Source organism: Sinohyriopsis cumingii, chromosome 6 (assembly GCF_028554795.1).
Source record: "Sinohyriopsis cumingii isolate HCF-2022 chromosome 6, ASM2855479v2, whole genome shotgun sequence".
NCBI classification, from domain to species: domain Eukaryota; kingdom Metazoa; phylum Mollusca; class Bivalvia; order Unionida; family Unionidae; genus Sinohyriopsis; species Sinohyriopsis cumingii.
The window spans coordinates 61,002,687-61,029,386 of NC_142966.1; the positions used below are offsets into that span (position 1 = coordinate 61,002,687).

Sequence of the window (26,700 nt, forward strand, 5' to 3'; positions counted from 1 at the left end):
AAGGCAGACATCAAGAGGTTGTAACACTGATGTTAAACCTCCTGGTATCACAGCCAATGTAGTTTTCATTTTCTGTGCGGCCTTTTTCATTTCATCTGTCTTGCGTGCTTGAAACATGTCCCAGACAAGCACTGAAGTTTTCTGAAGTGCATCTGGTCTCTTGTTCCAGACTTTCTCCAACCATTCAATCATTCCACTTTCGTCCATCCATCCATTTTCATGTGCACGAACGATGATGCCAGCAGGAAATATCATGCTTTTCGGCAGCGTCTTCCTTTTAAAAATGATGACAGAAGGCAGCTTTGATCCATCAGCTAAACAGGCCAAAACAAGAGTGAAATGTGTTTTTTCATAGCTGGTCGTCTTTATCAGAAAAGTTTTTTCACCAACAGCATTGACTGTTTTACTGATTAGTAAGTCAAAGGTCATATACATCTCATCCATATTTCCGGTCTGTGATAGTTCGAATGCGCACTCCTTTCTGCATTTAATGATGAACTGCTCAAATGATTCAATTTTTTCTACCAAGTCTTTGGCGTTATAAACAATCTCAACTGTCCATTTTTCATGGAGAATGTTGATTCCCGATGCAAAAAAACCTGATTTGTACGGGTCTCTTGTGATGTCTGCAGCAAAGAAAGTCCTTGATAATGAGGGAGGGGTTCAAATGTAATATGGAGGCCACCCAAAACAACTTGAAACACCCACAGCACCTCCCCCATACATTGGAAAAGCTCCGAACTCTTCCTCCCACTGGGATGTCTGAAAAGGTAGCATTAACTTTACATTATTTGCTGCGGGGTGATAGAGAGAGAAGATGGCATTTGTCTTCACATTCCTAATGTTTAGTCACTGATTGCTTGTAGAAACTAGGTCTTCACTGAGTGCAATGAAATGGGTGGATTGTTTTGTGCCTTTGGGGGCCGTGTCTCTTCCTCTGATTGCTTGTAGAAACTAGGTCTTCACTGAGAGTAATGAAATGGGTGGGTTGTTTTCTGTGCCTTTGGGGGCCGTGTCTCTTCCTCTGATTGCTTGTAGAAACTAGGTCTTCACTAAGTGCAATGAAATGGGTGGATTGTTTTGTGCCATTGGGGGTTGTGTCTCTTCCTCTGATCTCTTGCTGAAAATGAGCATGGGGTCCTGGGTCAATGAGCCTATGAGATTTTCTCTCTGCTGGCATGTTACAATTCAATGAGCCTATGAGATTTTCTCTCTGCTGGCATGTTACAATTTAAAATGGTTCTGTCTGTTTTTTCCTAGCATTTTGGCTATGCTTAATTTGCTACAAAAAATAGACAGTGGAAACCAAATCTATTATGGATCATATTGCTACAACATTATGAAGCAGCTGGTAAACGAAAGGAATTTGGGTTTATGCACCGTACACATAGAGGAATATTTAACAGTCCCAGGCACAGAGGAATATTTAACAGTCCCAGGCACAGAGGAATGTTTAACAGTCCCAGGCCTATAATGTCTGTTTCGATAACTATGACTGTCAGGTGAAAGGTCAGCAGGTGTAACACAGCAAGTAAAAACTGTCAGAAACTGCCATTGCATAAAGAAGGGCATGCATATACTTGGGTTTTGAAGCATCCTATCAAAGTAACTTGACCAATCTGCAATAGTTGCTAGAAGGGTGGGTTACCTTTCATGACTTAAAGAGATCAATGGCTGTGGGAATATGGTAAGATCTCATAGGTGGCTCAGAAGGCAGAGACAGAAAGAGTTCTAAAGTCAGAAAACCACATCAATCTCATAGGAATGAATCTTCTTTGGTCTTCATTGGATTGAATAACACAGATATCAATAATAAGCATGAATCTTCACAAAACAGAAGAGTGGGGTGATAGAAGAGGATCCTGTGAAAGGTGCAAAACCCTTGTCTCACTTTTACTAAGTTTGGCAATGATAATCATCCATGTAGTCTTAGAATAGTACAAATGCACATGACATGAATTGCAGCCTATACCAATGACAGGGATCATTCTACCATTTCTACAGTGGGGGCCAATGTCACAGTGAATTGGGGATATCAGTGCATACACAAAATCTGAAACTTTGAGATAAAAGAAAAATGAACGAGTATTTTATGTGAATAGCGTCAGAATTCAATTCTTTCATCCTTCATGTCCCTGCATATATTTACAACTATTTGCTAGGTCTTTGCCATCACCTCCCAACAGTGCAAATTTGTTCCTTGCTGCATGTCTAGATGACTACCTTCAATGACTGGACTTCAACATCTAATCATTTGCATACTAGACACTGAAGAAAAGTTAATTACTCCTGATTGTGTTTTGTTTACATGCTGCTGAAAATTCTCCACCCTAAATTCTGCAACAGGTTCAAGAGTTTCACAGAATTCCAATGTTATTATATCACAAATTGCCAACACTTAACAGCTTCTTTGCTATTTATCTTTTTTGTTTACTTTGATATAAATATTGTTTTAACATATAGTTTGTCAGTAATGCCAATTTGTAGAAATAGTTCAAGAAATAAATACCAATTAAATAAATTTTGTCAAGTGAAATTTGTGTTTTAATTTTATCTTCTAATTTGGTTTCATCATAAATGCAATGTACCCTCTTGTATTCAAATGTGAAAAGTGTTAATCAGTGTTGCTCATGAGTGTTTCTAAGAGAATGTAATTAAGTACTGACTTCCACAAGAGTTGCTTGCATTGTTACAATCAAATACAAATTCACCTGCAATGTAACATCACATATAATTAGTCTTTTGTATCAAATCAAGTAATGGAGACAGAATAAAAAAGTTAAAAGGTTATGCAAGTCCTATGTAAAAAGTATGACGAGTCAACTCACTGCAACATACAACTCAAACAATGAAATATTTTAACTACATGTGACACAATAAAAGTAGCTAACATAAATAAGCAGTTAGCAAAGGAACCAAGCAAAGATGAACCAGGTACATCAGAAGATTATTTTCCCAGAGAGTTTATTATGGAGAACTGAGCTCCAAAGTTTATAGTGAAATTAAAATTCCTGAATTGGCACTCAGAGGTGAGCAGAATTTCACTTTAACATGCATCAGTATTTAACTAATAAAACAATTTTTAAAGATATATGGTTTGACATTCTCTAAATAAATGTCCCATTTTTAAAACTAAAGAATCTTGTCTTCTGAATGTACATAAAGACTAGAATATATCCACATTCACATGCAAAGAGTGGAGGCATAATACAACATTTTCACTGGTATACACATAACTTGTTCTGAAAACACCGGGTGTGAGATTTTAAATGATCTTTCTTATATTGTATGCACTGACAAGAGAGCTATTTATAAAGAATAGTGTGTGTGTGTGTGTGATAAGATTTGTATTTTTAACATAGATTTAAAAACAAATTCAGTCATATCACTACAATGGGGAAAAAAATGTACAAATAAAGCAGAATAATTGTATACACAGGTCAAGCATTGCATTGTATTTTTTCTGAAGAGAATGTTATGATAAAAGAACACATGAAAATTAAATGCATAGACAAGTGTTTAACAAAATTAAAAGATATAGCTGATATACTATAAATCATAGGACAGGCAATTAAATGTCAATGACATGATAATCATACATGAAAATTTGACAAATGAAGTGTGAATTTATCACTGATAATCAAGGTGCATTGAGAAATGGACAGAAACATTGCTGAAGCATACTTCCCTGGTGTGAGATATCTCCACAGAATTGCACAATACTTCCTGATGTGAGATATCTCCACAGAATTGCACAATTGATGAAGGGGCACAAGTGAATTTAGCATTTGTTAGTCTTCCAGAAAATGCATGCTTCCAAGTATTAACATATGTAGGAAGTAATGAATTGAAAGATTTGATGCCAAGCATTTTTATTCAAGGGGAGACAACACTTGCAAAACATTCATCTTCGCAAGCAAATGACAGCAATTATGTTGCTGAAACAAGGCTGAGAGGGCTGGATTTATGAGGTAGTAGATGTACTCCGTATTATGATCAGGTATATGAAGACACCTGGTCATGGTTTAATCCAGTGAGCCACAAAATGGACATCAAAAACAGGTCATCAATGAAGTAATGATGTTATTCAAGCAGCTGAATCCACATAAAGCAGACAGAAAAAGAAAGGGACCAATGACCTGGTATTATTGAAACCTTCTGAGTGAAAACAATTCAAGACTTAGGTTCAAAGTAAAGAAATATTCAACTAACTTTGTTCACAACAAAGCCTGACTATGAGCATGCTACATTTCAGCAATGTTTATATGCACCAGTTAAAATTTCCACAAAAAAGATCCCATTTTGTTCATCCTGTCTTTTATTTAGCTATGTAAAAATATTAATAATGCTAATCTATAGCATAAAGAGGTGTACACAAGTACTGTATGGACATGCATTTGGATGCCAAAATAATCCAACTTCCACCAAGGCAAGCTTAATAAAAATGGGCATTTTGAGCTTTAACTTGAGTCCATATTAAAAATATTTTGAGAATAGATGTAATCACTGGTTATTAAATATTGTTGTGTAAAGCAACTCTTTGTCTCCAAAGAAAAATGTCTGAATGATGATGTAAAATATCTGAACAACATAAGAGAATGTTACCTAGACAGTATGATAATTTGACGCCTCCTGATAACCAACTGGACTCATGACTTGATGGCTGCACTCTCCCATTTATATCCCCTTTCATGGACCTTGTAAACATTCCCTTTAAAAGATGGTCATCATCAGACATACAACTAGGCGAGGTTTTGGAAATGTTTTCCATTGGAGACCTGACTGGCTCTAAGGATGAAGTCTGTAATGACAATATGCTGTCTCCTGGTGAAGATGTTCTCACAAAGAATGAGGCACTATCCTGAGATTCATAAGAATGATATGAAGGTAAATCCACTTCAGAACAAGAAAGCGTCTTGCTGGACCTATCCTTTATCTTTGACAACACAGGAGAGGCCAACAGGTCACCATCACATTCCATGCCAGAATCGCTGATGGTATCATTACAGTCTTCTTCAGATGTATTGCTGGTCTGGGAATCTGATCTCAGAAGTCCTGAAGGAATGGTTTCCTTCATAGGATTTGACTGTACGACATGGACAACAGATGGATCAAGAGTTAACAGACCACTGCCCAATACTTTATCCTTCCCAGATATGGGGCCTCTCATGCTTGCTGCCATCTTCTGAACTCTGTGATTTTCAATGGCAGTTAGGACGTTTGGACCGTCATTAACACTGTCATCACTAGTTTCCATGTTCTCTCTCAGAAAGGAGTTAACAGTAGATATGACAGTACTGAGTGATGACAGAAATTCTTGTGCCTTCTTCTGTCCCACAGAATGATTTGGATTTTTAGTCTTGGCCCTGAAAAATACAACCCAGCATTATGCAACAGTAAAAATTGTAAAGTTTGCAATAAACAATTATTACTATTTCCATTCTCTTGTACTTATACAATGCCCTTTTTTATATCAATTTGGTATTTACATTTACTGGCAAAGACTACATTGAGATTGTCAAGTACTCAAGAATCCACACATAAGTGTTCCACTGATGGCCCATTATATGCCCTTTTACTGTGTTTAATAGTTCTCTATTTAAATAAATGAAATACGTGTGTGCAGAAACCACTTTTCTTCTTTCAGTCAAATTAACTTTGACATTTACCGTCTGTAAAAAAACAAAATTGATAGGCTTCTTCCTTACCCCAAGTGCAGGCCATCCAGGTCTGTAATGCACAACAAATATTATTATGCAAAACAACTTTTCTTCTTTCGATCACATTGCTACCAAAATGAGTAGAAAATAATGTGTGTGTATTTGTGTCGAGTTTAACTGCAACAGTTCATTGTTGACCCAACACTAATAAATCCATTTCTCTTCCTGCTCCATTCTGATTAGTCTATGTTGACCAAAAAAAATCTTCAAAAGACATCTCCTGTACCTGTGCAAGCTCTAATCTTTTGACTGATTTGAGCTTAATCTGCTCCTTATCTTTGTGTTGAGAAATCCTTTCATGGTCGGCAGTTTGAAGGAGCATATACATAGCTAGCTGAACAAGTTAAAATGTTCTTTATAGGCAGAATTTTCCATATTTCATGTCTCACTGATATTTCTGTTCCAAATTACATGTGATCCATTGACTCACAGCATCATGTAGAAGTTTACATCCTACAATTAAGCACTTATTTCTGATGTCAAAGGTATTTTTTTCTGTAATATTTTAAAATTTATTCCCAAATTGTCCCAGCTTGGTTAAGAAAATCTATATTAAAGAAATTATAGACTATTAATGCAAGATAAACAGCAAGACTTGAGTAACCAAATATTTTGACCTATATAATCCATGTCTTCAAATTGTGGATTAGTAATCACTGGCTTTATGCTTTTTTTTTCAGTCACTAAAACAGTATTAAATGGAATAACAAAATGTTCATTTAGAAAATGCTCCTATCACAACCAGGATGCTTTATAAACTGTGCATTTGCAGACACAATTCTACTGATTTTAAGGGCTATTTTGATAATCATAACTACTGCATAATATTAGCTATCAATAACTTTACCCATACAACTACATTTTTCCTGTCATTACCAACAAAAATCATCTCTTGAAATTCTCTGCAAAATCTCCCATTTGCATGTCTTAGTTCACACAAGTGGTGGTAGCAAAAAAAGCCATTGTGTAAAAAATTTCCCTTGTGGCTACTAAATGTTAAGATATAACATCTTTTGGTTACCGCTTTTTTTCTTTCTTTGTAATTTGTAAAACTAGAGTATTGTGACTGGCACATTACATGTTTACTCATGTTTGGGAGACCTCCACGCAGATAACTGAAATTTTGCACTGTAACTTAAGGATTGAACACACATACAAAATTTCAGTAATGTTATTAACTCAATAAAACAACATGTTGAATGTATTTCTTACATAAATTTTTGGCACTTTTAAGTTTCCATTCAGTGAGGATACTGATCTGGAATGTTAGGTCTCCTTTACTTTTCAGGGTGGTCTGCACACAATCAATTGAAGTAATACTGTCAAGATTATGAATGTCTCATACAAGAGTAAACTGACAGAGCTATTAAAAAGCAGCCACTTTCACAAAATTATTCTTCACAAACTCTCATTTCTGATGAATAACAAAACTTCAAAAATTCTGGCAGGTATTTACATGAAATTACACCTTTATGAACTATGTTTAGACTAATTTGCAAACAAGAAATCACGGTGGTTACTGTTGAGCAGACAAATTAAAAAATTCGCTTTGTATCAATACTTCTACTGCTCGAGTTAAATGGCATGTCTTATTTCCATACTTTCAAAATTTTTCATTTTCTGTGCAGCTCTGAGAAAATAAATGATTTCAGGCTTGCAACCAATAAAACACAAAATGCAAGATAAAGAATAACTTGTATGGGAGCAGACTGGAGAAAGGATAAGTATAACAACATACCTGAGCATAAATGCTAAATCCGATGCTGATACATGGACATGTCTATTGTCATGTGCCTCATCCAACAATGCTGTGCACACACTGTTATGTCAGAACTTGTCAGCAAATTTTTAGGGCAAAGTTTTGTTCACTATTTCAGATATTCCAGCGTTGATCTAGATATGGCCAATAGTTGGACACCAAACTCTTGTGACTCGATTTGTATATAGTAATCTAATATGACTCAGATAAAGTTACAAGTTTGATGCCTTGTCTATTCTTTTTGACAAACATGGTAAATTGTTTTTAATCTTGTCAGGATATCCAAATAGACAACTTTTAAAAACTTCTTATGGTTCTCATATTATTTCTCATTTAGAGTGCACTGATATCTGTATTATAACTACAGTGTGACCCCGCTATAACGCGCTCCATTATAATGCAAATTCTGATATAACGCCATCGTGGTAGAGTGCACTGATATCTGTATTATAACTACATGCATATTTATTTTGCTCACCTTTCAAAAAGCCTTTCCTTGATACTCTGAAGAGAACTGTTCCTTTGTGTAAGGTCACCCCAAACTGTTTGTGCTTTACTGCAGTCAGTTTTTTTAATGTCTTCTATCAACGTATGAACATTGATGCCATCCTGGCCACCTATGGAGGGAGAGCTCAAATGTGCCATATAAAGGACTATAGCTGCATGTATATTAAACATGTGGATAACATTTTAGGAAATGATTTGAAAGATTTTATATGCCATAAATGTATTGTAGCAATGGAATTTTGTTTTCTTTAACACACTTTATCAATTTTGTATGTCATGAATATGAGTATTTTGTATACTTATCATAGGGTTGCAAATATTTACTCTGTGAAACTGCTATATAGTCTTGCTGTGTGTTACATCAACTGCAAATGCTCTGTATAACTCTTTGATGTCACTGCATAGTCTTGCTGTGTGTTACATCAACTGCAAATGCTCTGTATAACTCTTTGATGTCACTGCATAGTCTTGCTGTGTGTTACATCAACTGCAAATGCTCTGTATAACTCTCTGATGTCACTGCATAGTCTTGCTGTGTGTTACATCAACTGCAAATGCTCTGTATAACTCAGTGATGTCACTGCAAAGTCTTGCTGTGTGTTACATCAACTGCAAATGCTCTGTATAATTCAGTGATGTCACTGCATAGTCTTGCTGGGTGTTATGTCAACGAAAAATGCTTTGTTTTACAGATGTTGCAATGCAGTCTTGTGGGGTGTTATGTCGACAGTAAATACTTTATATAACTCAATGATGTTGCATTGGTATTGCTGGGTGTTTTGTAAATTGCAAATACTCTCATGCATGTGGCAAAATCATCACAGCAGATTAACAGATTTCAAAATTTGTATCAGTAGATTGGTTTCTAAATCAGTAAGTTTTTTTACTGAGTGTGTGTGTGTGTAATTTTGGATTTTTAATGTAGCTTTAAACATTTGTCAGTCATATTGCTCTAATATCTGCAATGTGGAAGCTTATAGTTAAGTCTTGCACAGAGGCATCATGCTGCAGACATGCGATGTCAGGACTCACCCAGAAACATTATCCTGATAATGGGCAAACCAGTCCTCACACTAGCCGCGTAATGTCAAGTGAGGCAGCTGTTAGTAATGTTTTCAAAAGTCTTTGGTATGACTCAGCCTATGACTTTCCACATCCAAAGCAGTGCTTTTCTTACTGATTAAGTCTGACACATTTTAAGACAACTGAAAACAAAATAAGTGCATTTTGTGCAATAATATGCACTCTCTTTGTATTAAACTACAACATCAAGTTCTGAACATGATTCTGATGGCAATGTTACAATAAGAGTTAATACAAGTCAATTAAAAGAGAAAGGAACTCTATATCTCATAGTTCACTACAAAGATGCTCTTTTATAAAACCAGTTTCCTTCAGATAGTTTACCAACTGCTGATGATATTCACTGTGATTATCAAGTTTCAAATGTACTTAAACTATCAACAATTTGCTGTCAAATGCAATGGTGTCTGCATTTGACTGGTGTTATCATTTCTTCCATTATATACTTATCTTAAAACCCACTTAGCTTGAATCACACAATGTACACTCTTGACCTTTGCAACACACATGCATCAACTTGAACTCTGATTTCAAAGAAGTTTTGGATTTGTAACATTTTTGTGAGCTCATTATTTTCTAGCAATGGGTTAAAGTGCCCATTTTGGCACTTTGACAGGGACTGACCCAAAAAGGATGCACATTTCCCCTTATATATTCCTCTTAAAACATCTGGAAAAACAATGTGATGTGATGTGATTTTGATTTTTAATGTAGCTTTTTGATTTTCAACGTAGCTTTAACAACTTTCAGTCATATCGCTACGATGTCTGCAATGTGGCAGTTTATAGTGATGTCTAGCACTGGGGCATCATGCCGCAGACATGTAGCATGATGTTCCACCCAGTCACATTATCCTGACACCGGGCCGACCAGTCCTAACACTAAGCTCTTAATGCTGAGTGCCAACCTCTGCCAAAATAATAATTAGACTGAACTCTTTGTTTTTTCTCACCTCTACCAAAGGTTGGCCAATTGTTAATTCAGAGACTTACAACCCATGATGGATCCCATTTATTACACAGAACACCTCAATATACATCCTGCCTTTGGCCTTAAACATTCCAAATTAGCACAATAAAGTGGTCAGATTACAGCATGTTGCGTACACAGGTCAACAACTGTGTAATTATTCTTAATCAGATTAGTTATCAAAGGCACACATCAATCCGCCAGTCGATGCACTAGTGGAACAGTTCCTGTTCCCAGATGACTAGTTATGATTGGTTTCTGCGGACGGAAAGTACAGAAATAGCATTGTTTCTTTAAATTGTTTAAAATATCTTTTAAATTTCAAAAGTTGTAGTATTCAACAATAAAATGGTATATGCAGTGGTCAGACATTAAAAACTTTATTTCTGTCATGCTGTCAACAGTCACCTAAACGCTCAGTACTTAGTACTGCTCCTATGTGGTTTGCAGGGTATTATGAAAACTGCAAATACTCTGTTACTCAATGAGGTTATGTGGTCATACTGGGTGTTGTATCAACTGCAATTACTGTTACTCACAAATGTTATGTGGTCTTGGTCAAATGCAACCATTGTTACTAATGTTAAGTGTCTTGCTGGGTGTTATCTCAAGGTATAACATTTTTATGACATAACATGATGATACTAAAAACATGTAACATTATAAATATAGAATATATATGTTTTCTGAGTAGATATAATGAGTGTGTGTGAGTGATTTGTTTTTTTAACATAGCTTTAAAAATTCTCAGACATATTGCTGTGACAGTATTTCATGATCCAATCATCGCAATATGGAGAGAGAGAGAGAGAGAGAGAGAGAGAGAGAGAGGAGGAAGGAAGAGTCATAGAAGGAAACTGAAATAGGCCTAAATATGATGACTGTCATCTTGCTCATGTACAATGGGAATACTATTTTCCATCATCAATCCATATCTCTGAACAAACAGTTCCTTCTAGTTTTAATTATGATATCCATTGTCCCAAGAACTACATGGCTTTGCAGTGTACATGCTAACTGAACATGATACAGCTTGGCAGCTGACATCTGTTTGCATGGTTCCCATGGTTTTCTAAAGATAAATTTCCAGATCATTTCCAGGATGAAATTGATTTGTTTCAAGGTTTACTGAATGGAATTAAAGAACATTTTAGATTATAAAACATGCATTTTGTTAATCTAAAGATGTTTCTCTTTCAAGACTCTCCAAAACATCCAAGTCAGAAAAAATGATCATGTACAACACCACAAAATGTATCACACAAAACAAGTTTGATTATATTCATATAAATTGGCATTTAAAGTCATTTCAATGTACAGAATAAAAATTCTAACTTTATTTTGCTGACCAGCATTATGTTGTTAAGTGGGAACAACATAATGAACATAAATTAGTTTTGTTTCCTTTCAAACCTTTAATTCTAATGAATTCTATAGCAATATATATATATATATATATATATATATATATATATATATGCATCTAATACAAAGTAAACATTTGCTATTACAGTATATATATATATATATATATATATATATATATATATATATATATATATATATATATATAAAACCAATAAATGCAAATAATTAGAATCTTGTCTTGTTATGAAAAGAGTTTAACCCTGAATATATCTGTGCCAATAAAATCCCAAACAAGATTTCCAAAAAAACTAAATGCCTTAAGATGATCTAAGCAAAAATCTACACAAACACTAATGCTTTCACAAATATAATTTTCCTCCTCAATACTTCTGGTATCTTCCAGTTTTGCATCTAAGCAAATTTAATGCTAGCAGCATACAAGTTTGACACTTAGCATTTCTGCAATCCTGACAACTGGCATCACTGGTACTGATTACTGCATGATACGGTAAAGAATGAGGGAAAAAAAAAAGAATTAAAGCAAAAACTCTACCTAGAGTTCATGCAAAAGCAAGAGGGAAATATTTTGTGTCATCAAGAGTAGCATGTAAATTTAACTAGATTTCAAAACTGGGTGCTTTTATTATGCTTCAATTCTCGGCAGTTTACACTCTGTAGAGAATCTGTTTCCTGCTGTGATTACCTGGTAAATGTGTGGTTAATGTGTGAAGGTTGCTTCAACCCATTAAAGTAACATGAAGCAGAACTAACAAAAAGAAATAAATCATACAAGCTTAAATTGATATTTCTTTCAATTCATCAAACCTTCCCTTTAACTGAATTGTGTATATAAAAACCTACCTCTTGTAGGACTATTCTGGGCAAGGTCAAGGTTTAAGGCTATGCAGTTTTCCTTCAGACGACTTAAATACATGACACTATCTACATGATTACTGCTCTTTAATCCAGTGATTTCAGAGTATTCTCTATTAGATTTCTGTCTTTGATCTTTCACAGCAAAGAAAGATGAATCAGACTTTTCTGGAATAAAGAAAAAATAATATTGTCACAACAGATTTGTGAATATAAAGTTTTCATCAAAGCAATACCTTCTAATTGAGACTGACCATAACATGATACGTTTAAGAGATACTTGTCCACTCTACGTTTTAGTAAACCAGCTGCCTTTCCAAATGACATGGCCTGCATGCTCAGCACAGGCAGAATGAAATGTCTTGACCTATAATGAAACATATCAAGTATTAACTGAATCACTTCAGATTTTAAAGAAATATAATCAAATGAAAATATCTGAATACAACCCTAAATCAAATCTTTGTCTCTAAGGTAAAATGGGTGAACAAACAAGTATGTCATGGAATAAATTGTGTTTGCTTCAGAGTGAAAGATCCCAAGTATGAAAAGCAAAACAAATTATTGAGTTATGTGAATATAGGCAAACTATTTAAAAAAGACATCATAAATCTTAACACAAATCTTCTTTCTGTGCCTTTAATTAATATTAAAGGATGGACCAATTGTGTTGCAGACTGAATTCTTTGTTCTAGAATGCATCAACACAAGCATGAACAGAATACACAAGATGGTTAAAGTATCAATGCATGCATGAACAAAATACACAAGATGGTTAAATTATCAATGTATGTATGAACAGAATACACAGGTTGGTTAAAGTATCAATGCATGTATGAACAGAATACACAGGATGGTTAAAGTATCAATGCATGTATGAACAGAATACACAAGATGGTTAAAGTATCAATGCATGCATGAACAAAATACACAAGATGGTTAAAGTATCAATGCATGTATGAACAGAATACACAAGATGGTTAAAGTATCAATGCATGTATGAACAGAATACACAAGATGGTTAAAGTATCAATGCATGCATAAACAGAATACACAAGATGGTTAAAGTATCAATGCATGTATGAACAGAATACACAAGATGGTTAAAGTATCAATGCATGCATGAACAGAATACACAAGATGGTTAAAGTATCAATGCATGTATGAACAGAATACACAAGATGGTTAAAGTATCAACACAAATTTGGGCAGAATACACAAGATGGTTAAAGTATCAACACAAATTTGGACAGAATACACAAGATGGTCAATGTATTAACACAAATTTGGACAGAATACACAAGATGGTTAAAGTATCAATGCATGTATGAACAGAATACACAGGATGGTTAAAGTATCAAAACAAGCATGGACAGAATACACAAGATGGTTAATGTATTAACACAAGTATGAACATAATACACAAAATTGTTAAGGCAATCTAATAGAGTTTAAACTCCAATAAAAACCTTGATGCAAATCTTTATAATCTTGACTAAAGTTTCAAAATGTGCAAGAGTAGGTTGGAGAATGCATTGTATTTGATCTATTATGAGTTGGTTGGAGAATGCATTGTATTTGATCTATTATGAGTAGGTTGGAGAATGCATTGTATTTGATCTATTATGAGTTGGTTGGAGAATGCAATGTATTTGATCTATTATGAGTTGGTTGGAGAATGCAATGTATTTGATCTATTATGAGTAGGTTGGAGAATGCACTGTATTTGATCTATTATGAGTTGGTTGGAGAATGCATTGTATTTGATCTATTATGAGTTGGTTGGAGAATGCATTGTATTTGATCTATTATGAGTAGGTTGGAGAATGCAATGTATTTGATCTATTATGAGTAGGTTGGAGAATGCATTGTATTTGATCTATTATGAGTTGGTTGGAGAATGCAATGTATTTGATCTATTAGGAGTTGGTTGGAGAATGCATTGTATTTGATCTATTATGAGTAGGTTGGAGAATGCATTGTATTTGATCTATTATGAGTAGGTTGGAGAATGCACTGTATTTGATCTATTATGAGTTGGTTGGAGAATGCAATGTATTTGATCTATTATGAGTAGGTTGGAGAATGCATTGTATTTGATCTATTATGAGTTGGTTGGAGAATGCAATGTATTTGATCTATTATGAGTAGGTTGGAGAATGCATTGTATTTGATCTATTATGAGTTTTGTTGGAGAATGCAATGTATTTGATCTATTATGAGTAGGTTGGAGAATGCATTGTATTTGATCTATTATGAGTTGGTTGGAGAATGCATTGTATTTGATCTATTATGAGTAGGTTGGAGAATGCATTGTATTTGATCTATTATGAGTAGGTTGGAGAATGCATTGTATTTGATCTATTATGAGTTGGTTGGAGAATGCAATGTATTTGATCTATTATGAGTTGGTTGGAGAATGCATTGTATTTGATCTATTATGAGTAGGTTGGAGAATGCATTGTATTTGATCTATTATGAGTTGGTTGGAGAATGCAATGTATTTGATCTATTATGAGTTGGTTGGAGAATGCATTGTATTTGATCTATTATGAGTTGGTTGGAGAATGCATTGTATTTGATCTATTATGAGTAGGTTGGATAATGCATTGTATTTGATCTATTATGAGTTGGTTGGAGAATGCATTGTATTTGATCTATTATGAGTAGGTTGGAGAATGCATTGTATTTGATCTATTATGAGTTGGTTGGAGAATGCATTGTATTTGATCTATTATGAGTTGGTTGGAGAATGCATTGTATTTGATCTATTATGAGTAGGTTGGAGAATGCATTGTATTTGATCTATTATGAGTTGGTTGGAGAATGCAATGTATTTGATCTATTATGAGTTGGTTGGAGAATGCATTGTATTTGATCTATTATGAGTAGGTTGGAGAATGCATTGTATTTGATCTATTATGAGTAGGTTGGAGAATGCAATGTATTTGATCTATTATGAGTTGGTTGGAGAATGCATTGTATTTGATCTATTATGAGTTGGTTGGAGAATGCATTGTATTTGATCTATTATGAGTAGGTTGGATAATGCATTGTATTTGATCTATTATGAGTTGGTTGGAGAATGCATTGTATTTGATCTATTATGAGTAGGTTGGAGAATGCATTGTATTTGATCTATTATGAGTAGGTTGGAGAATGCATTGTATTTGATCTATTATGAGTTGGTTGGAGAATGCATTGTATTTGATCTATTATGAGTAGGTTGGAGAATGCATTGTATTTGATCTATTATGAGTAGGTTGGAGAATGCATTGTATTTGATCTATTATGAGTTGGTTGGAGAATGCAATGTATTTGATCTATTATGAGTAGGTTGGAGAATGCATTGTATTTGATCTATTATGAGTAGGTTGGAGAATGCACTGTATTTGATCTATTATGAGTAGGTTGGAGAATGCAATGTATTTGATCTATTATGAGTTGGTTGGAGAATGCATTGTATTTGATCTATTATGAGTAGGTTGGAGAATGCACTGTATTTGATCTATTATGAGTAGGTTGGAGAATGCATTGTATTTGATCTATTATGAGTTGGTTGGAGAATGCATTGTATTTGATCTATTATGAGTAGGTTGGAGAATGCATTGTATTTGATCTATTATGAGTTGGTTGGAGAATGCATTGTATTTGATCTATTATGAGTTGGTTGGAGAATGCATTGTATTTGATCTATTATGAGTAGGTTGGAGAATGCACTGTATTTGATCTATTATGAGTAGGTTGGAGAATGCATTGTATTTGATCTATTATGAGTTGGTTGGAGAATGCATTGTATTTGATCTATTATGAGTAGGTTGGAGAATGCATTGTATTTGATCTATTATGAGTTGGTTGGAGAATGCATTGTATTTGATCTATTATGAGTAGGTTGGAGAATGCACTGTATTTGATCTATTATGAGTAGGTTGGAGAATGCATTGTATTTGATCTATTATGAGTTGGTTGGAGAATGCATTGTATTTGATCTATTATGAGTAGGTTGGAGAATGCACTGTATTTGATCTATTATGAGTAGGTTGGAGAATGCATTGTATTTGATCTATTATGAGTTGGTTGGAGAATGCATTGTATTTGATCTATTATGAGTAGGTTGGAGAATGCACTGTATTTGATCTATTATGAGTAGGTTGGAGAATGCATTGTATTTGATCTATTATGAGTTGGTTGGAGAATGCATTGTATTTGATCTATTATGAGTAGGTTGGAGAATGCACTGTATTTGATCTATTATGAGTAGGTTGGAGAATGCATTGTATTTGATCTATTATGAGTTGGTTGGAGAATGCATTGTATTTGATCTATTATGAGTAGGTTGGAGAATGCATTGTATTTGATCTATTATGAGTTGGTTGGAGAATGCAATGTATTTGATCTATTATGAGTTGGTTGGAGAATGCATTGTATTTGATCTATTATGAGTAGGTTGGAGAATGCAATGTATTTGATCTATTATGAGTAGGTTGGAGAATGCATTGTATTTGATCTATTATGAGTAGGTTGGAGAATGCATTGTATTTGATCTATTATGAGTAGGTTGGAGAATGCACTGTATTTGATCTATTATGAGTAGGTTGGAGAATGCATTGTATTTGATCTATTATGAGTTGGTTGGAGAATGCATTGTATTTGATCTATTATGAGTTGGTTGGAGAATGCATTGTATTTGATCTATTATGAGTTGGTTGGAGAATGCATTGTATTTGATCTATTATGAGTAGGTTGGAGAATGCACTGTATTTGATCTATTATGAGTAGGTTGGAGAATGCATTGTATTTGATCTATTATGAGTTGGTTGGAGAATGCATTGTATTTGATCTATTATGAGTAGGTTGGAGAATGCACTGTATTTGATCTATTATGAGTAGGTTGGAGAATGCATTGTATTTGATCTATTATGAGTTGGTTGGAGAATGCATTGTATTTGATCTATTATGAGTTGGTTGGAGAATGCATTGTATTTGATCTATTATGAGTTGGTTGGAGAATGCATTGTATTTGATCTATTATGAGTAGGTTGCAGAATGCATTGTATTTGATCTATTATGAGTAGGTTGGTTGTTGTTGTTGTGGTATGGTTTAACGCCATTTTTCAGCACACGATAGGCTATACATGGTGGCCAGTATTAATGGTGGAGGAAGAACCCGGAAAATCCCCAGAAAGAACCATCGTCACTCGAGAAGCTACTAGCAAGCTTTCTCACATACCCACATTGGCCAAATCCGAGACTCGAACCCACACAGACAGAGGTGAGATGGCAGTGATCCATAACGGAGAGTGCTTTAGACCACTCGCCCCCCCCCCCCCCCCCCCGAGTAGGTTGGAGAATATATTGTATTTGATCTATCATGAGTAGGTTGGAGAATGCATTGTATTTGATCTAATATGAGATAATCCAAGCATAAACTATGAAGGAATTAAAAAGACATAAATAATACAAGTATAATCTAAGAAGGAGTTAAAAAAGCAGAGATATTCCAAGTATAAAAATGAATCTATGAAGTGGGTTAAGAAAGCAAAAACAAATGAAAAACTTTCAAAAAAATCTCTTAAGAAATCTGTGACACATCTACCAACTACCAATCACTGCTTTCTGCTAAACACAAGTCCATATAATCTATACTTCACATTGGTGCTGAGTGTATATCCAAAATGGAGTCAACCATACACAACTGTTGAGGTTTGCTGCCACAGGAAAATCTCAAGCTGTATATAAAAATGGTTGAACAAAATAATAAAGAAGGTAATTATAAAACAGGCTATCAAATTTAAATCAATAGCCTTAAAACTTCACTCCATCCCAAAATTAATTTTAAAAATGACAATCTGGGTGTTAAAAATATTAAAAACTATTTAAATCAATTATTTTGACACCAAAATCAATCTGGACCATCTAGGCCAACCTGATACATATTTATGCAACTCCAACATTATAGGCTCCTAATAGTAATGATTTACACCGTGATTTAGAGATTTTATAGCGAGACTCACTTTCCTCAGATTATAAACATGTACCCTGTGAAGATGGTAGATGGTTATTTTGATTTCTGAATGTTGAAGATCTTGCAGAAATCATCTAATATTGACACTCTGGGACAGTTTAGAGCTTTTCCCAAACCTTCATTTGGCTGATCTGTGTCACTATGACTTAAATGCTGGCTTGATCACATTGTATGCTACAAGCCAAATACAGGAAATCATTTACACAAATCTAGGTCTTAAATTAAACAATAAAAAGAAAGTAAGACCATCAATTCAAGTAAAACCAACCAGCAATTTATTTCTCTACTATACAAAGTGAAAATTCAAGAGACATTTACAGTATTGTGAAGTCCAAAACATAGAATGTTCTGAATAAATTTCAAGTCTTGAATGTCGTGATGTAACAAATGATGTAATCCAGAATGTCTTTAAATGAGTTCACAATATTCCAATGTAGTGTATAGATCTAAAAGTGAATGAGCACTTCACCAATTCCAATGAATATTAAAAAAAACAATTCATCTCAAATTACAAATGTACATTCTTATCAATGTGGATTCCCACAGACTGACTGACCTACAACAGGAATTATTTATCAAATACCCCATTTACCCACATTCTCCATTTCAGATTCAAATTTTTAACTGTCAGAATCTGATCTGCAATTTACAAATTAGTTTTCATTATCCTCCTTTGGCACAGCTACATAAACATGTCATTTTGTTATCTCAATTATTTTACTTTATGCATCTCCAATTATAATCTAAAAAAATCTTAAAATCTGAACTTTATTTGTCACACAGAACTATAACAATATTGAAGATGTTGGTAAAATGGATTTCATCTGCCCAGTCTCCTAAGCATACATTTGACTTCATGTAAGTTACATCATTTTCAGCAAATATGCTAATGCAAAATGCTTTTTGATTGGTCAAAGCTACTGCTGTGAAGCAGTAAAATCCAAAGAACAACTGAAACTATCAATACCACAACTGTTTTATGATACCAAGTGTGTGATGTAGTACCACTAGAAATATTTCTACACAATTCTAAGGCAAAAGTTTTGTATTACAATAGGGATAGCACTACTCTATATTTCTCCCCTCCCCTACAAGAGAAATACATCAATTTTGACAAGATTGTTTTGTTATAACAATGTTCTATGCCAGCATGAACCAATGACTGACTGAATCCAGAGTAGTGAAAATCACCATAGTTAAGACATCACGTCCTGTAACCATGTATACACTCTCAGTTCTGATGTTGTTGTTGATGAAAGTTGATGGACGAGGTTCCTGGTTCTTATTCAGAATCTAATTCAGACTGTTCATCACTAATCCGATTATGATGCCCAGTGCTCTAGGCGAGTTATACATGGATCTAGATCAGCCTGGCAGCGTAATTGTCCTGGTCAGTAAATAGTAGCCATGTTGTACTAAATTTAAAAAAAGGTGACATATGATATAAATATTTTATTGAGTTTGATTTTATGTTCTGTATTTCATTATATAAATAACCTTACAAAGGACCAGTATTCAAGTCTATCTGAATTTACCATCGTCTTCTTGCACGATAAACTGTAGGACCAGTGGTATGGACAGGACAAGTAGGATTTGTATTTAATAAAGATAGGATAACAAAAGAACAGAATATCCAAATTACAACTCCAAGTTGCATACATCAAACATCAATCTGAGCTGTAACAATGCTTATATGCCATAAAGGAGGAATAAAAGATGCAAACTATGATATTTCCTTCTTTATGCACGTCTCTGTACATATGTGACTATGCACATGTTATTGTTTTCTAATCTATTATCTTAGATATGAAAATGTGTTAAATGGGTGAAACTTTTTCAATTTTATGACAAATATTAAAAATACTTTACTAAAATCTGTGTGAATTACCATTAAGGAGAGAGTTGTGACAGCTACACAGCCCTCCTTTTTGAAGGCATATGTGGTGAATTAGTGTTATTTTCAATGACTGGTGTCAAGCCTAGATGGCAAGGGATAGTTTCATAAACTGGTCTGCCAAATTTCTTAAAGCTATTGGTATGACTTTTTCAGCTATTATTGTTTACTACTTAAAGATATGGATATATTTTGAATTAGGTTTTTCAGGCTTGTGTTGTTGTTGAGACTGATATGAGGCATGTACACCTCCCATAGTTACTCTGCGGAATGTAGACAGTAAAATACTACTATTCGGCTAGGAAGAAGAGCTAGACACCCATAGCAGTAAATATATGGGTTCAATGCATGTAGAATATCTCACAAATGGCTTGGCTGGTAACTATTTTGAATTGCATCAAGCTGTTTAGTACACAATGTTTTGCAAAAAGAATAGGGTTTGTGTTTGATTGTGAGCATCACATGGTGTCATGGACATGAAATATGCAGATACAAGTCTAGGGATGGGAATCTTAAACTTCTTTTGCTATGAAATGCCTTTGACCTCCTGGGTCAAGTGAATAACATTATTTTTAAACAACATTTATATATATATTTATCCAAAACTATGGACCTTTTTGGTCTCACTTGTGTATTTAAAAAAATAATTTCATATTAGGTTGGTGAGTGAAAAATTAAAATTGTGCATAAAAACTGTCCACTGCACCCATATTATGTCACATCACTTTCAGCCTCCATTACTCAATGGCTCAACTTCCTTCGCTTTGTTTCTGAGGACAGGAAGCTAGCCCCTATCATGAACTATTCGACTACCACTATTATAATGTTCTGCCATTTTTGTATGTTATAAATAATCTGCATATTGATATCCGAGTTCAAGGTCTAGCCTTATTTATAAACTTTGAATGTTCTGGAAGCAAAATTGTGACCCACATCCTGGTCATTTTATTGCCTTAGGTTTTTATATAAAGTTGTGGCAAACAAAATTATTCATTCCTATTTAAGACCAGTCTTCCGCATCATTTTTAGTTGTGTCCAGGTATAATTTGAGTGGAATCACTTATTTAAAAATTCTTCATTGGAAATGCAAAGTGCACAAAGACTTTTGACCAATAACACTACTCTGGGATTATTGTGAATTCATATCCAAGACATCTTGGATTATATCACTGTGATACATCAAGACTAGTGGTAGATCAGTTTATTCAAGGTTATTGGTACATCAACACATTTAAAATTATTGGAATTCATTCTTGCTATGTATATCTGATTTACTTGTATCTGATTTAATATATATTTATTTCAATTTAATTGTTTGTCAATTTTAAATTTTTATTTTTTATTACATGCTATTGTAATATAAATTTATTCACTAGAGATGATACTTTTTTAGAAAATAGTTTGACCTTGACTGTTAGTGTATAAACACCAGGTATTAATCTAAATCCTGACACTGTTTCAAAATTTGGAGCAACCATTGTAAAAAAGTTCCGTTTTATTTTAAAATGATTGGTTGTTTTCGAGGTCATGATGGGACTGGCTTTAAGATGTAAACAATTGTTTTTATTTTTTTATTTCTTAGAGTAAAATTATTGGTTTTCATCAGGGTCACACTGGGTAAACATGATCTGTAACAAGTACTTGCCTTCTATAACCTTCAAGAAGATGATCACATGACCCCTTGTTTACATTAAGAATACGATATAACCAATTTTTTAGAGAATTAATCTCGTAGTAGCTGGGTTGTTAAACTATTAGTTGTGTGTTGTGCTGTTTGGAGTTATTTCAAATTACTTGAATTCAAAAGGATTAATTGTTATTTTTCTGGAAAATATGTGTGCTCATGTATTATTGTGGAACAATTAGTTTTTTTAAATAAAAAGTTATTCAGCTATCAGAAACCGGAGTGATAATTCTTGTTTCTACAAGGAACTGTTGACTTCAACACTACAGATTGCAGCATATGTCATTGTCTTCCATCTTGGATTCTTCATTGGGATTCGAACATGAAATCAGTAGAACATTTTGTTATTAGAACTACTACAATTTTATTCTTCGATTCTTGGATTATTTTTGGATTTGATTTTTATAAAACTAAGTTCGTATTTTTTCATTTTTACAGAATTTTTCCAGGGAAATAAATTATTGTATTTGTTAAAGCTTGTTGTTTTCACTCATTCTTGTGTTACTGTTTATTTTAGCCTAAACATGTGACATAAGATTCTGAATATCTGATACTTTTGGATTTGTGACAGAACATTTTGGATTATTAGGGATTTAATTCACAATACCATAAGTCCCTCTTAAATTTTCACTTCGTAACTTTGAAATTTATTTGTTGATTTTACCAAACGTGTTGGTTTCACTTTTTTCTGTTAAGCTTAAGGCAGGAAATCAAGATATAACCACACAAGCACAAGCCTTATGTACTTGGAACACTCACAGGATCAGGTACGACTCATTAAGATTTTGGCTCATGAAATAAGAGTGATTTCCACAAACATAGCCTTTGAACATAATGTCTATATTCAAGACTTTGTGAAGTCATTTGGCTGGTTCACTCAGCTAAGTTCAATGTCAGAATGTCACCATTTTCATGTATGATCAAGCAGACATCATGAGTCTCATGCTGAAATGATCATAGATTCTTCTGGAGTAGTGATAACAAGATTTTCAAGCTGGCTGCTGTGGTGGCCATACTGAATGTCTGAGCAGCACCATTTAATTTAGAACCAACCTTGGGATGAATATGTAAAGTTTCATCAACCCTCCAAGTTGTTTAAGAGATGCAATAGGATACTTGTGTGAATGGATAGACGAATATCAGAGCAGAGACCATTCCATTAAGCTCAATGAGAAGGGATTTTAAGTGGATGCTGTTCTTGAATGTCTCTGAAAACAATTATATCTTGAGGATATATTTTTATTTTTATTTTTATGTTCAAGTAGCCAATTTTATGTTTTGATGCATGTAATAGCTAGCAAACAGGTCTAAATTGCTACACACAATGTTCTCTCCATATAGCACTCTAACAGAAATATCATCCCATTGTGCCTGTGTAGGTTCTAATTTCTGAAATTGAGAACACTAAAAACAAATTCAGCTGCACAATAGGATGGAGGTGACAAGTATGCTACTGCTGGTGCCCCCAGTACCAAGATCCGTGGGAGAGACAACATTATCATCAGTACATAGAACATTAGAACACTAAGGACTATGGGAAAGCTGAAAAAAATTTACACGAGTTGGGGATAGTACAACTGGAACATTATTGATCTCCATGAAGTGCTTGAAAAACTTTGGCAAAATAACAACAGATCAAGGGCATTAGCTCTGCTTCAGAGGAAGAGGGACCAAACACAATCATGGCTTTGGATTTCTTGTCAACAGGGGCATTGTGAACAGTATTATGGGTTGCTACCCAGTCTAAAGCAGGCTCATTACCATCTGCCAGGGCTATTCCCTTCAACATCACAATCATACTGGCCTATGCACCCACATCTAACTATGATGACAATGAACTAGAGAATTTTTATAACCAACTGCAAGATGTAAATGACAACTCACCCAGGAAGGGCAATCTGTTTGTACATGGAGAATGGAATGCAAAGGTGGGAGTTGATTCACAGACAAAATGGCAAAGCACATGTGGACCCTTCTGCAATGCAGAAACAAATGAAAGAGGCCTCAGGCCCTTGGAGTTTGCTGCCTACAACAATCTTATGCTAGCCAACACATTTGGCCCTCATAAAGCATCAAGAAGATGGACCTGGCACAGTCCAGATGGACAACATGACAACCAGATTGATTACATCTTGGTGAAAAATGATTCTACACAGGACTGAATATCACCAGAATACAAAGTCTTCCAGGAGCAGATATTAGAAGTGACCATGACTTATTACTGACAATGTTTTGCCTCCACCTGAAAATGATCAAAAAGCCTAACCAACCAAGAATCAAATTTGACCTTGAAAAATTAAAAGATCCGAAAGTCGCAGAAACCTTCCAAGCAATGATAGGTGGTAAATTTGCACCTTTGATAACCCTGGACAGCCAAGAGACTGACCTAGAGTCCTTAACAACCACATTCATCACAGCTGTGACTAGCACAGCTAGCGATATCATTGGCAAATATTGTCAAACAAAGAAACATTGGGTCACAACAGATGACCTTCAACTATGTGACAAAAGAAGAGAACTGAAATAGGGAAAGAGATCATGAAGGAGCTAGAAAATACAAAGAGATAAACAACATGATCAGGAAAAGCATGAAAAAGGCAAAGGAATCCTGGATAGAAAGACAATGCTTTAAAATCGAAGACAGTCTGAGTAAAAATGACAGCAAAATGGCATATCAACTGGTGAAAGATCTCACAACCCATAAACAAGGGAAAACTGTGACCACCATCCAAGACAAATCAGGAAAATGCCTCACAGAAGATCAAGAGATCCTCAAGTGATGGACAGAATACTGCTCAGAACTGTACAGTCATAAGACCCAAGGAGATCCAGCAGTACTAAATTGCCCTCAGGCAGAAAAAAAATTGATGACAACCCCATTCTTCATGAAGAAGTAGAAATGCAGTTAGGTCACTTAAGAAAAAAGGAAAGTCTGCAGGCGTTGAAAACATACCAGCAGAGCTCATTCAAGCAGGAGCAGAAGAGATAGTCACAGTCCTGACAACAATCTACAACAAGATGTGGCAGACAGGAGAATTGCCCACCACATGGACTCAAATCCTTGGTCATCGTGCTCCCTAAGAAAGGAAACCTACAGCTAGGCCAAGACTACAGAACCATCAGTCTGATCAGTCACCTGAGCAAAGTCAAGCTGAAGATAATTCTCAACAGACCAAAGCTTCATGCAGAGAAAATTATTGCTGAAGAGCAGGCAGGCATAGCTGCCAACCTTCCAGGCTCACAATTAGTGAAAATAGGGATAAAAAGTCGTGAATTTGGACATGAATTAGTGAAAAATACCATGACAATAACTCCATCCACTCTGACCGTCAATATTACACTATATCAATATCGCAATATAAAACTAGAACACTACACATATGCAGAAATATATCTGCATTTCTATTCATTATGGTATTCATACATTTTACTTGTTCTTGTGGTTATTTATCATGATACTGTGGCAGACTTGAACTTCCTCAACTACTTGATCGTAAATTTGTTTTCTAAACAGTTCAGACTTCTTGCCTGCTGGTTGATCTTGGTGACTAAAATTGCTAACTGCAGCTAAGGAGGCCCTAAAGTCTGTCTTATTTTTCCTCGTTAGAGAAAATACTCTTTCGCTGTCACTGCTGCTGTGAGGAATGCACAGGAGCTGCAGCACTTTTGGTTCTTCCACAGGAAAATTTGGAAGTGATTTTTGAGTCCGGGAATATTTGTCGGAACAAATGTTTTTGCATGGTCTCCAGCTGATAAAGGTAGATTGTGTTCAACAAGAAAACTAAAAAATAATGCTTCAGTGTTGGTAGCTTGCAGGTTTTCCACCGATGGATTAAAATATTCCAGAGCTGAAATCTGCTAATTCTTAATTTTCCCAACTTCTACGTGTTTTTTGCAACCGATGTGCTTCCTCACACTGTCTCTGCCACCTTACAATTTGTGGCACACTGTGTGCAAAAAAGCATGATGTATTTCAATGTTTAATGGCAGAATGCATAGCCAATTTTTGATATATTCCAAATTAACTTCACTTTTGAGCAATACATTTCTTTTTCCTTGGTGGTGAAGACATTTTCAAGATCTTACATGCGATGCTGAACGTTAACTCAAAACAGTGTTGGAAGCAAAATTCCAGTTAGGCCCCAGTTTCATTCAAAAGCACTTGTAAAACTACTCTTATACATATGGATTAAAATAGGCTAAAATGCTTGCTACTGGGCCAACTGTACTAATCGGCTGTAGCTCTACTAATATTGCGACCAGCAGTACCGGACCATTTTGGCAACTGCGAATATCATGACTAGCACTTAACGGGAAATCGGTTACTTTATTAAAGATTTAAAATAATTAAGAATTGGAGAATTCATGAATTTTTGGCTTGCGGTGTGAATCTGTTAATTGCTATAAAAAAAGTCAAGAAATTCATGCCAAATTCGTGAGGGTTGGCAGCTATGGACAGGCTTCCAAGAAGGAAGGAGTACCACAGAACAAATCTTCAATCTCAGACTCTTTTGCGAGAAATACCTTCAGCATCAGCAGAATCTATTCCATGTCTTTATAGATTTCAAAAAGGCCTTTGATAGGGTATGGTATGCAGCATTATGCGCAACTATGAGGAGTTACAACACGAGCTCAAGGTTGTTGAGCACATCTATGACAAAGCCACCAGTGCTTCCTCATCAACAGCAGCAGAGGAGATTGGTTCTGAACAAGAGTTGGAGTCAGACAGGGATGTATACTGTCACATACTCTTTAACATTTTCCTAGAAATGATCATGGATGATGCCTTGCATGACCACAAGGACACTGTCAGCATCA

The 26,700-nt window shown here is 34.8% G+C and overlaps 1 protein-coding gene across 6 annotated transcripts in view; it reads right to left on the minus strand.

The window, feature by feature from the left end:
- The window catches only part of LOC149797058 (uncharacterized), a 68,934-nt gene that overhangs the window by 19,530 nt on the left and 22,704 nt on the right, over positions 1-26,700 (minus strand). For all 6 annotated transcript variants that reach the window (XM_089961731.1, XM_089961730.1, XM_089961732.1 and 3 more), the window contains 3 exons: positions 12,268-12,447; positions 7,958-8,096; positions 4,606-5,366 (listed from right to left, as the gene is read on the minus strand). In XM_089961731.1, coding sequence (XP_089817857.1) covers positions 4,606-5,366; positions 7,958-8,096; positions 12,268-12,447 — 1,080 coding nt within the window. The remainder of the gene's footprint in view (positions 1-4,605; positions 5,367-7,957; positions 8,097-12,267; positions 12,448-26,700) is intronic.